This window comes from Lutra lutra, chromosome 7 (assembly GCF_902655055.1).
Source record: "Lutra lutra chromosome 7, mLutLut1.2, whole genome shotgun sequence".
Classification (NCBI taxonomy): domain Eukaryota; kingdom Metazoa; phylum Chordata; class Mammalia; order Carnivora; family Mustelidae; genus Lutra; species Lutra lutra.
This window is the reverse complement of record NC_062284.1, coordinates 40,243,069-40,256,482: the sequence shown is the minus strand read 5'-3', so window position 1 is coordinate 40,256,482 and position 13,414 is coordinate 40,243,069. Positions and strand designations below refer to the sequence as shown.

Genomic DNA, 13,414 nt, shown 5'->3' with positions numbered 1-13,414 from the left:
CTCAGATGCTGTTGCTGCTGATCCAGGGACCACATTTTGAAAAACGCTCATCTGAAGGCATCTGTTGTCTCGTTGATAAAGCCAGGAAAGATTCTGTGTACAAGTGAATTCAAAGGGCGCTGTCGAGGCGCTAGGATTTTTAGTCCATAACCCAGACCTACGCTCTTCGGATGGATGGACATAGCGAAAATAGTCCAGCAGCTCTTCCTGGGCCTGGGTTGATGTCCCCACGTAGGCAGGGGATGAAAATCCATCAACAAAATGCACCAAATCTCTTAGCTCTGTCTGTTAGCTTCCTACTTGCTTTCGCTTTGGCAACCAAGACCATCTTTCCAGCCCCGCTTTGCAAGTTACAGACTTGCACACCAGCCAACTGGGAGCATCTGTCAGCCAAAAGCAAGCAATTTAGGAACACTGTGTCTTAACTGAGGCTGCTCCCTTCCAGCCCTCGGCTGCCTGGCTCCGCATTTAAGCCTCATCACGCCCTTTGCCACCTCTGGGTCTCGGCATACGTGATGGCATATCAGGCATATGTGATGTTGGCTTGTCAATGGCCGTGAGGCTGGATGGGGAGGGCACCTTTGCACCCGTCTACCAGGAAGGAGGCTGTTCCTGGCCTCCTGTGGTGCGTGTCCTCTTGCCCGGCACACTCCGCCCCGGTAGCTACAAGGATCCCAGCCAGCCTCTCCTTTGCACCCTGAGATCTGCCGTGATGCCAACATTCCTTGAAAAATCACATGCCGGTCAAAGGGCTGAGCTGCTTCTTCGGATTTCCTTTCTAAAACACATGAAGGGAAAATTAAAATAATTTCTGATGTGATCAGAGACCTTATACGGGCCTGAGACACATGCCTGAGGCATTTTGGGAGTCACAGGGTCAGCTGCCTTTAACAGCTGCTCTTTGCCAAGAAAACACGCATTGCATTCATTTCACAGCAGCCTGTTGAAGCAAACAGCAGACTCTGGGATCCCAAATCTTTCCACAAACACGGACACTGCTGTATACATCACAGCTCCAAGCAATGACCTTGAACGTGCCAATCCGTACAAACCAGATAATGGTGGTCTTTCTCTGCTTGGGCGTTCACACTCTTGGGCTTATCTTCCTTTTCCCTCTCCCACCCCCGGTGCACTTTTCTGTATGAATGCATTTAGCATAAGCAATCATTTCTTTTGGATCGTGTAATGTGGATAAAATCAAATGGTGTAATTAGCACCTCGAGTTAATTCCGGAAAGTCTCGGTCAGTTTATTTTAGGTTCAGCCAGGTTTTCTGGAGGGAGCACAAAGCCTTCACTAAATTACCATCCTAACTGGGTTCTTTCCCCTTGCCTTGCCGTGTTTGTGACACGGGAGCTATTCTTGGTGGCATCCTCATTGTCACTGGCTGGGGAGACAGAGAGAGGAGGTATCCTGCAGTCTCTCAGCACACCTTTTGAAATGTCTGGTGCAGGTTCTAGATCTTTCCTGATCCTCAGGAAAGAGAACAGGTTAAGCAAGAGTCATACAAACAATTCACTCATCACCCTTTGCCGTGACTTCCCAGGAACACTGTCTTTTTGGTTGGCCTCTATTTTCAAGGGGCTTAAAATTTCCAACAAGTGTCCAATAGCAATATTTCTCAACCCACAATCTACAGGAGCAGCAGCCGTATCCCGGCCCAGGCAGACATGAGGCTTAGGAATTCCTGGCATCCATTCCCATATTTCCAGTAATGTTTATAGATTCAACCTTTTGGAACTGAGTATACTTTAAAGAGCCAATGAAATAAAATGCCATTATTTTCCTTCTTGGAATTTCAAGACCTAAATCTCACATCTGCAGAACAAGGGGGTGATACTAGAAAGCTGAATCTCAGCTGACCCTGGGATCAGCTAGGTACACCCAGCTGCCCCAGAGGTGTGGGAGCAGAGGGAGACGCACACAGAAGGTGGCCTGGCGGTGTGCAGAGAGCACAGGAGTCACAGCTGCAGGGATGGACTGGGTGTCGGTCCCTGATTTCATTTGTTCGTCCTTCACTGATTCAGGCATCAGATATTCACGGAGCCCCATGCCTGCTCTGGGCACACACGTTGGACACACCGATCGCTTCCCTCATCACTAGCTGTGTCCCTTCCTGTTTGTCTTGGCGTCTTTCCACACCTTGGGGTCCTCACCTGCGTCGTAAGGATAATAATCAGAGATTAAAGCCCACTCTTCAGGGCGTCTTGAAGACGAAGTAAGGGCTTTGCAAATGGCAAGTGTTGCGCACCTTGAAAGTTGAGGTGTATTGGTTTTATTACTGTTGTCCATGTGCTACGGTCTTACCGGGAAGTACTCCTGTTCTACCAGGACTGAAAGGCGGCTTTACTCTCAGGAACTCAGATCTCTGGACTCCATGCGGGTGGAAGCTTCAGACATTGCAGGCTTTGGGCCAGAGTAGGGGAGGCATTCTTGTTAAAACATTCTTTGCTCCTTTCCCGGTGACAGCTCGTGTCCTGGGGCAGTGACAGGCGTTACCAGAGGAGAGCAAAGGCAAAAACACTCAACTGCAGATAGCCTTGTCCTCATTGACGTCATCTGGGGCTTTGCTCTCTTGTGAGACTGGGCAGCTGTCCATGAGGGTTCAGCTGTGGGTCGGCGGCCTGAGGTCTCAGGGCAGAGTCCGCCCTCACCGGTCTTCCTCAGTCAGGAACACGGGGCTTGTCCCATGGTGCGGTTCGTGCACGGCAACTTGGACGGGAGGCGCTTGAGGACTCGGGAAACCTTGTGGGGTGGTTTAGGATGGATTGCGCCCGAGGTCTGGTGCCGTCCTCCGAAGAACGACGTGCTGCGAAACCAAGTTGCCGTAGCTCACCTTCCCTGTGTGCTTGTTTGCCTCGTGGGGAAGAGATACACCCAAATGGTAAGGATGGGTCAAGTCACCGTAGGGAAACCGGATTACATTGCACCGAAGTTACCCAGAAGGAAACGCTGAATGGGCTTGGTGATGTGGAGTTTCAGAACTCACCATTAATATGTATAGAGTGCAAAATAACTTAGGGAGGTTCTGGAATCCTTGCCCCAACCCCCATGATCCCCATGAAAGAATTGCTTTTGTAACAGTTTTCAGTCACGTAAAACGTATTAGGAGGGCACGTGTCCTAAGACACCAGAGGTCCCAGAACAATCTAACTCCTACCTGTGTGTTAACAAAACCAGTTCAGGCAGGACCCTTGTAGACCAGTGAACAGGGGCCACCACGACTGAGTGGGGACAGCAGCGTGCTGGTGTGCGGCTGGCTCTCTGGAGATAAAAGGGCCAGAGTTGGGGCACCTGGGTGGCTCAGTGGGTTAAAGCCGCTGCCTTCGGCTCAGGTCATGATCTCAGGGTCCTGGGATCGAGTCCCGCATCGGGCTCTCTGCTCAGCGGGGAGCCTGCTTCCCCCTCTCTTTCTCTGCCTGCTTCTCTGTCTGTCAAATAAATAAATAAAATCTTAAAAAAAAAAAAAATGGGCCAGAGTTGGGAAGAGATGTGTAGCCGCACACCATCGAGACTAGTGTTCCCGCCATCCTCGAGCAGCCAGACATTGATAACGTCAAGCACATAGACAGAAGTAAAATGTGAGAGAATAATTAGGAAGGGTTGAGTTTTGAGTATTTATTGCCTTGCTTGTAATTTATTCAAAATTGTCATTGTGTTCACTCTTGTCTGTGACAATAGCTGTGTTTAAGAGCTGACTTGCAGAATTCGCCATGCGTAGCGTCCTCCTCCCCTGGGCCAGACGGAACCTGTTCCAGCTCTCTGGGTGAGCTGGGCCCGGATCCCTTCCTCGTGGCATTGACCACTCGATCCGGGGCTGCACGTGGAGGCCTTCGGGGCCCCTGAAAGGCCTCATTAATCAATTCCTGGCAGCTGGGAGTCTTTCTCTTTCCTCATTATTGATTACACAGGATCGCCACCTAGTGATGCAAAGGGGGTTGTGTGGGTTGAAGGCTGAGACTAAGACGGAGCAGGGGAAATGGCTGTTGCTTCTGTCCGGTTTCTGGGTCTACACTGTGGTAAAACGGAGAGGCAGCCGTCACGTCATTGGCACAGACGTCCTGGGCTCCATCGTACATCTGACAGTGGAGTTTGCGGAGAGCGTGCTAGAAAGCATCTGAGCGTTGGGGTGAGCAGTCCCGGTGGGGCGTGGGGGCAGGCCAGCCCCCAGGACCAGGAAGGTGTGCGCAGGTGCCATGAAGCAGAGCCTGTGAAGATGCCCGGCACTGTGTCTTGCCCGGAGCAGCCATGGCTGAGGCGAGCTGGTCTGACTTCCTACAGCTGCAGGAAGGGGTTCCCAGGTGACCCACCTTTCTGCTGAGTCGCACAAGAGGGGTGGAAACAAACGGAGATGGGAGAATGGGGCTGCAGGGATTTGGCTCTGACTGGCTGCCTCACTGGGGAGTTGTGCTCCTTTCTGGTCACAGAGGACACTGGAACGGGGAAGAGCCAGATCACGGTGACTGCAGGGTTGGTTGTCTACACAGACACTTCCCTGATGCAAAATGCGAAGCTGTCCGCCACCTCCACAGCCATCCCCCTCAAACTCAGCCCCCCAGTCCACATTCTGCTCCCCAGCACTTAGTACCTCCTCTCAAAGCTGCCTGGACTCTCTCTGCTCCCCAATGTGGGGTATTGTGAGCCCTGTTTAGGCAAGGCGGCTAAATCACTAGATGGCGTTAGATTGGTGAAGCACGGTGGCCATGGGCCAGGGCCTGGGACAACCAAGCCCACTATTGCCAGTGGCCTGCAAGGGACTCCAGTATCCCCTGAGCTTTTATTTTGGTTGGTTTTACTTTGACTTATCCTAAGGAAGTATCCTCTGATGTCTTGGGACCAAATACCATGCAATGGCTGCGCTCGCGCAGGTGTTTAAATAGTCCTGCTCTCCTCCATCTCTTCCGCCAGCTGGCCCTGGTTCTGGGACATCCAGCACCCCCGGGCGGACAGACTGGCTGAGGTCACTCTGGGTATCGGTGAGCCGCCAAACCAAAAGGGGTCTATGTGATTTACTTTGTTGTTTTTTCTTTAAGTAGTTTTGAGATACAATTTATAGACTCTTAAATCAACCCATTTAAAGTACCATTGAGCAGTATTTAGATGCAGAGCTATACAACCATCATTGTAATCTAATTTAAAAACAGAATTTTTAAGTAAATTCTATACCCAACGTGGGGCTCACACGAATGACCCCAAGATCAGGAGTCCAATGCTCTACTGTCTGAGCCAGCCAGGCACCCCATCATAATCTAATTTTAGAATTTTCATCATCCCGGAAAGAAATGTCCTTCCCCCAACCCTCAGCCCCAGCCCTAGGGAACCACTAATCTACTTGCTTTCATTATAGATTAGCTTCCTCTGAATATTTCATATGAATAGGACTACCCTTTTGTAAAGGGAATTGTTTCCTCAACCTTGTATTCTCTAATCTTGCTTAACTTGTTTATTGGTTGTAATAGTTTTTTAGTGCATTCCTTAGGTTTTTTCCTATGTGCAAGATCATCTCATCTGCGAATAGAGGTATTTTTACTTCTTTTCCAGTCCGAATGCCTTTTCTTTTTCTTGAGTACTTGCTCTGGCCGGAGCTTCCAGTGCAGTTTGGAACAGAAGTGGTGAGAGCTGGCATCCCTGTTTTGTTCCTAATCTTAGAGGGACAGCATTGGTCCCCTAAAGATGACATAAGCCAGGAGTACGTGACTAAGGTATTCCGACCCCAGCCGGGGCTCGTAAAGAAAGGTGGGAAGGTACCAGTGTGGCCTGCGACAGGACTTGAGGCTGGAAGCCCGCAGGGGCCACACTTGGCGGGGATTTTGTGGGCCCCGTGCAGGGTCTTGGTTTATTTCCCAAGGGCAGGGAGAAGCTCTCGGGATTTTTAGTGGAGGGTGTAGTGATCTAATAGACATTGAGTTGGGGGATATTCAGGGAGCCCAGGAAGGAGGCAGCTGGCAGCAAAGACATGAGGGAGGAGGAACTGCCAGGGCTTGGTCAAAGCTGGAGGCACTGGGCAGAGCAGCCAGGGGGGTGACGCCCAGGATTGCTGCAGGAAGGACAGTCGTACATTTCAGACAGTCTTCCACCTTTTTCTCCCCACTAAGAGGCCCTACTGGCCCCTTTTCCTCCGGGACTACACCTAACTCCCAATACTCTTGGGCTCAGACGCCTCATCAACTGCACTAATGTTGGTAAGTTCCCATTCTTGATATGAGAGAGGTCAGATCTCCATCTATGAGTATTTGGCGGGAGAAAGGGAGAGAGGGGGAGAGAGAATGCATACATCCTTTCAACCCTGCATCCTAGAACTAGCAGCCTGGAAGCTTTCCTCCCTCCCAGGGTATTGTAATGCACACCCTTCCTCCGCACCCTCCCTTCCTTTGCTGGGAAATCAGATGACTTCTGGTATCCAGGCTAATGGCTCTTATTAACCAGATGCTGACACATCCCTAATATATAGGTTGCTTAATTAAAAGCCTGCTTGCCTGGCCAGCTTTCAGAGAAGCAAGCACTTCTCGAGCAGGGAATGGGGATTTCCAATCGACTAGGGAGGAAATGATGTCATGCTAATGATCTACAAGATGCCTTTCCTCTATGATGAAAGAAAAGTATTTGGTGGTAGGTGGGGACAGTGGTTGACCTAAGAGTAGAGCCCGAGTAACCTTGGGGTTTGCTCCCCACCCACACAGGGAGCTCTAGGCTCCCTGAAAGCCCACCCCTGACAGAAGCAGTCCTACCCACCCAGCTGGCAGCCAGGACCACCCCACACACACACACCCAGATACCCCCTCATGATCTAACCTGCTCATCAGCCCCCAGTGAGCATCTGTTATCAAGGGACCTCAGCAAACAGAGCAGCCCTGGCCTCCTGAGAGCACAGGTCAGAGGGGGTGTGCTTTTCCCCTCACAACTCAGGTTGCTTGGAGAAAGACTCTCCCTTCTCCTCCTTCCTGCCACAGGTAAGAACACACCTGGCCAGGCCGAACAGTCAGCCCCACTGAGTTGGGTACAGCCCAGTTTCTCACAGAAGAAATCATCAATTTATGTTTGTTTTGTGAGCAAATGAATGTGGGCTTTTCCTGGTTTCATCCTCGGGCAAAGTGGGAAAGAAAACATTTGCTACTTTTTATTCTAAATGCCTTGTATGAACATATTTAACAAAGAGTTGTTTCAGATTAAAGATCTCGAGCTATATAGCGCTTTGCCTTTGAGACAATGTATGAAGGGCAGCGTAGAAAGAATACGTTTTCATTTCCGTTTGTTAGTCATCATACAGTCCATCATCAGTTTTTGATGTGTGTCCCTGATTCGTCGTTTGCCTAGGACACCCAGTGCTCCATGCGATCCGTGCCCTCCTTCCGTTTAAAGCTAGAAGACGCAGGTGAGGGTGCTAGTGCTGGAGATGGTTTTGTGAAGGCCACGAGGAAGGGAAGGTGCTCCCAGCATCCAGCGGGCAGAGGCCTGGATGCTGCCCCACAGCCCATGCTACTTGCCTTCCCACCCCTGCCCCCTGCAGAGCCTCATCAGCAGGGCAGGAGTATTCAAAGCAGCGTTTTTGTTTTTATTATTTTTCACGATACTAGAACCTGAAATCAACCCAAATGACCATTGACAGGGAACTGGAAAAGTAAATGGTGACATATTTGTGCTGTGGAAGAGGTTGAGGCCCTGAGAATGCATGGCCAGTACATTCAATATAGAGCGAATGGTGGTAGAATGTGATTCCTTTCAGGGGTGCCTGGGTGGCTCAGTCGGTTAAGCATCGGACTCGTGATTTCGGCTCAGGTCATGATCTCAGGGTCGTGAGATCATGCTCTGCGTCAGGTTTTGCACTGGGCATGGAGCCTGCTTAAGATTCTCTTTCCCTCTGTCCCTCCCCGCCCCCCTCCCCCCTGCTGATCTAAAAAAAAAAAAAAAGAGAACATGATTCCTTTTATCCGGTTAAACAGGCAAAAACCATGTGTACTGTTTAGGGATACTTGTGTGTATGGTAAAAACACAAAAGCAGAATTATTAATACAAAATGCAGGGTGGTGGTTGATTCTGAGAAGGATTGCTGTTGAGGAAAGGTACCTGCAGGCTTCTGGGGCACTGGCAAGAGTTCTTTCTCCAAACTTGGGGCAGTATTTTTATTCTCAGAGAAAGCTTGGGAATTGGCATATCTTCTGGTGGCTTGAAGTGGATTTGAACTTCAGGCCAGTGCTGGCTCCGTGCTCCAGACCAGCACACAGTGGTACCTTCTGTTGGCTCCCATCTCTTACCTGCCTGCACTCTCTCCACAGTGTCCGGAGACAAACGAGCAGTCGGCCTCCCCCAGCTGGGGGCAGACCTAAGCCCCAGCCCAAGCCTAAGCCTCAGGTGCCACAGTGCAAGGCTCTCTATGCCTATGATGCTCAGGACACAGATGAACTCAGCTTCAATGCCAATGACATTATCGATATTATCAAAGAAGGTAAGTGCATGGTTGGCTGGCTGGCTGGGACAGCCTCCTAAAGAACATCTGGTCACATTGCTATAAGAACTAGTTTAAACACGAAGGGAATTTATAGACTATTCTAACTGAAACTTGGAGCAAAAGGCTAGGCTTCAGGCTCAGTTTGATCAAGGCTCCATTTTTTTTTTTTTCTTTAACTGTTTCTTTCAGCTCCGCCTTCTTTGCATTTGCTCCCTTCTTGGCTGTTTTCCCTCATGGCAGCAAAATGGCTGCATCAATTCCAGCAATATCAACTATGTCTGGAATCTGCTTTATCTCTGAAACTTCTCTTAGCCAATGGACAAAAGCCCTAGGTTTCACTCTGATTAGACCAAACTGGTCGTGTGCCCATTCCTGAATCTCTGTAGCAAGACAAGGGCTGTACCTGTAGTAGGTTAGGCATGGCAGGGACTTCTGTAAGAAACGGGAGTTAGGACTATCCCACCCAAACTTGATGGCCTCCTCATATGGAAAGTAGATGGAATGGAAGCCAGGGAGGCAACCTGGAACATCTATTATAAAAGTAGTCTGTGGGCTTGGCTGAATGCTTCATTAATTTGGTAGAGATGATAATCTAGAATATAATATACATATGACCAAACACTAGCTTATGGAAGTTTTTTAAAAAGATAACTCCGGGGCACCTGGGTAGGACAGTTGGTTGAGTGTCTTGATTTTGGCTCAGGTCATGATCTCAGGGTTGTGGGATTGAGCCCCGTGTCAGGTTCCCTGCACAGAGGGGAATCTGCTTGGGCTTCTCTCTCCCTCTCCCTTTTCCCCTCCCTTGCTCCAAAGCAAATAAATAAATCTTTAAAAGAAAAAGGTAATGGCTGACTTAGGATGTTATAAAAGCACCGTGAAGGAAATGGCATTTGTGGTGAGGAATGGGGAGAGACAGAGAGCCAGAGAGGCTAGAAAGAGCAGGTCATTTTAGGAAAAGGAACCGACGCTCAACTGTGGCAGGATCCCTTGGGGATGTCACAGGAGACCACGTGAAGCTGGGGGTAGCCTGTTGGTGGAGGGCCCTGAATGACGGGCTCAGGAGGACTTGTGGACAGTGAGGAGCCATCCGTTACAAGCAGAACAAGGACAGCCTGAGTGAAGTGGGCCTTGGTTAAGTTTAGCCTTCAGGAAGAGGTGGCCAAGGACAGTTCCAGGAATTGTGTTTTTAAGCCATTTCCCCATCACAGGAGCTAAGTCAGGAGATTTAGGTGCCTGGACTGAACTCCTTCTAAATGGCTACTGGGCATTATTTTGACCTCCTTGAACCACCTAGTTTGCTATAGGTTTCAATATTTTAGCCATTTAGTATCCTTCCTAGAAGGTGTCAGAGTCCAAATAAAGGTTGAAATAAATGCTTAGTAAACACAAACCATTTTTATCACCAGCTTTGTTCAGCAAAAATAGTGGAAATGACCAATCACCCAGTAATAAAGATCAGCTAAACAAACTTTGCTCTATCCCTTCAATGAACTTTGATGACATTTTTGTTAGAGATCATGATGCAGTAGTATGGTATACTTATTGAAATGGAAAAAATGTTCATGGGGAAAAAGGAAAAAGGTTATAGACTTTGGACTATAGTCTCATTTTTATAAAAATATAAAACAAATGGCTATCTGTGTGTATGTATATATTCACGTATTCATAGGTGGTCTCCTTAAGTGTTGAATTTTGAGTATTGCTTTCTTTTCATTTCTAAATTTTTCAGATTTTTCTAGAAATAACACATATTTTGGGTTTAATCAAAACAATTACATATTTGTGGAAAATGTCGAGTCCTAGAAGTTCTCAGAAAATGCTATAAATTGTCACTGAAATGGGTGCAGTGCAGTGCGAGTACAGGAAAATGGGACAGAATAGAATCCAGAAACAGACCCATGTATATACAGGTGTTTAATCTAGGATAAATGTGGCATTTGAAATCAGGAGAAAGGAGAGACAATGACTTTTCATTTTGAAAAGAAAATGAAGTTAGGGCTCTACCTCGTACATAAAACAAATACCAGATGAATTAGAGATCTAAAATAGATAAATGAAATATCATGATCTGAGCCAAAATCAAGAGTCAGACACTTAACCAACTGAGCCAACCCGGCGCCCTGCTTTTGTACTTCTGAAAGTACACGGAAGAGTATTACGTATTATAACAATGTTTTATTGTCAAGAATTTGAGCCAGGAATCTCTCCTGTAGACCTGCTTGCACACAGACATAAAGATATAGGTAGGGACACTGATTCCATCAGTAGTGGAAAAAGAGGGAACAAGTGTCCATCAATCAGGAAATGGATCTATAAATCTTGGTATAATGCAGCTGTTTAAAAATGAGATGCGGACATGGAAAGACAATACCTGTTAAATAGTATCGAAAAGCAAGATGCAGAATAATAAGATAGAGTGGCCTGTTTCTGTTTAAAATGAGTGTGTGTGTGGTTATAGTCACAGAAGAAGGTCTGAGAGAATGTAGACCACATACCTACTCCTGGTGGAGGGCCTGGGATTAAGGTGGGAGGCGTTGCAGATCAGGTTCTTCCAGAAACATTCCGCGCTGGAGGAAGGAGTGGGAAAGGTCTGATGGGGGAGTAGCCCTGTGTGGGGAAAAGTGGGGAGGCAGGACTGGGGGCCCTATCATGGTCCCCGACTAGGCTTGGCGAGCCTGAACCCCAAAGGGAGCCATCAGCCTCATCTCAGAGGCCCGGTAGTCCTGGAGGGCTGAGAGCGGGACGCTGTCAGCGAAGCCTCACGTGGGAGCAGCAGGTTCTTGCTCAAAGAGGACCCTGAGTGGTCTGTTTCTGCTGTGGGGGAAGGGCTACTTTTTACAACAGACTCGTTCATTTAAAAGAAAATAAAGGGGACCCCTGGATGGCTCAGTCAGTTAAGTGGCTACCTTCGGCTCAGGTCACGATCTCAGGGTCCTGGGATGGAGCCCCATGTCGGTCTCCCTGTTCAGTGGAGAGTCTGCTTCTCCCTCTCCTTCTACTTCTCGCTCTCTCTTGCTCAGATAAATAAAATCTTTAAAAATAAATAAAAAGGACAAAGAACACAGATGGAGGGACCCAAACCACCTTTCCCCATGTGCTGCACCCACAGGAGCGAGGTGTGTTTGGCCCAGGCAGACCTACCTTGCTCACCCTCACTCTCACCATCTCTGTCTCCTGCAGATCCTTCTGGCTGGTGGACAGGTCGGCTACGAGGCAAGCAGGGCCTGTTCCCCAACAACTATGTGACCAAGATCTGAGGTGCACAGAGACTCTGACGTCACTGGAGTGAAGGCGCTCCAGACAGGGAAGGGGACGTTTTGGGGTTCTCCTTCTGATCCATAGCGAGCAATTGCTTCCTTTTTCTGGCACCTTCCCCATGGAGGACAATGATATGCTGGGTTGGGGACAGGGAGTGTCACTCCATAAACGATCCTAAAAGGTGGCCCTATTCATAGGAGCCCAGGAGGGCAAAACAGCCACCCACTAAGATTTATTTATTGTATTTAAACCTGGTGAGAGGACAGGCCAGGTCCACTCAGACCTTGTTGGCTCTGTCGAAACAGCACCGGCTGGCTTCCCAGGCCCAGGGAACGGCTGTAGGCGGCCGCTGACAAGTGCCTTTAGTCAAAGAGCACGTTGCTTTCATCCCTCTTTTCCTTACCTGACACACACATTCCTCTCTGCCACTTTCCCTCAGGGAGGACCTGCCCTCTGCAGGCTGGGCTTGGCAAGAGTGGGCACTTCCCGTGCAGACGCCAAGGGCCGGCATGGCCTGCGGAGCCCACTGGTGCAGAGGGTGCTGGGTTACGCTTCGCCGGGATCATCCGGCTGCCGGGCTGAGCAGGGGCTGGGGGCTGGGCTGTTGGCCTTGCTTTCTCTGGGTCTTCAGTTGGAATGTGGCTGGCCCATGTTGGTTTTGTGTTTAATGCTGTACCTATTATAAGAAGGATCTCTTTTTTTCGAGCTGTACATTTATAAAAACAGATCATATACTGTATATAAAAATCTGAAGATGGTAGAAACATGTATGAATGTACTAAGTAGTATTCCACTGTACTTATTCATAAGGTAGGTTTTATTACCAGACTCCCACCAGGTACTTACAAATGTGCACTACTCCTTTTCAACTATAGAATCAGTGTTACTGCTTTCTGGCCCAGCCCCTGCAAAACCTTCCTCAACCCTTGCCCTATAGGTAATTTTCTTCTGTCCCCTTCTCTCCCGCTACCTCCTAAATAAATAAAGGAACCAATGAACCACCTGTTGTTTTGTGACATTTTTTATAGGTTGAATTGGGCCTCCCCATCCCCTCAAAAAAAGGTGTTGAACCCCAAACCCCAAGTACCCCACAATAGGACCTTATTTGGAAATAGAGCATCTTTACAGAGATAATCGGGTTAAAATGAAGTCATTAGGGCAGGCCCCAATCCAGTATAACTGATGTCCCAATAAAAAGGGGTCATTTGGACATGGATGGCCACAGGGAAGAGAACATGAAGGGACAGCCATCTCTAGCCAAGGAGAGGGGCCTGGAACAGATGTGCTTCCCTCACAGCCCTCAGAAGGAACCAACCTTACCCATATGCAGCAGACTGGAACGACTGGCTTCCACAGCTAGAAGACAGTCCATTTCTGGCGGTCAGCCATGCAGTCTGTGGCACTTTGTGAAGACGAGCCTGGCCCGGCCAGTGCAGTGTTTGTTACAATACTAGTGAAAAGTCAGAAACGATGAGATGCCTATGGATGAGGCAATGATTCTCAGGGGAGACTGTCACTTCTCTGCCTCTCCTTCTTCTGGTTGCCTTGGCCTTTCGGAAGCTGTTGGGAAAGTGGGGTTTGACCGGCACACACCTCTTTGCCATTCCAAGATTCCTGAGTCCATGGGAAAAATTATCAGTGGTTACATATAAGGGGGAAAAAATGTATCTGAACTTACAACAGAGTAAACCACTAATTCTGTGTGTTCAAG

At 48.7% G+C, this 13,414-nt stretch overlaps 1 protein-coding gene across 1 annotated transcript in view; it reads left to right on the top strand.

The window, feature by feature from the left end:
• The window catches only part of MYO1E (myosin IE), a 195,724-nt gene extending 183,017 nt beyond the window's left edge, over positions 1–12,707 (top strand). The window contains exons 27-28 of the mRNA XM_047738442.1: positions 8,273–8,442; positions 11,626–12,707. Coding sequence (XP_047594398.1) covers positions 8,273–8,442; positions 11,626–11,702 — 247 coding nt within the window. The 3' untranslated portion in view covers positions 11,703–12,707. The remainder of the gene's footprint in view (positions 1–8,272; positions 8,443–11,625) is intronic.
• Positions 12,708–13,414: the final 707 nt, after the last annotated feature.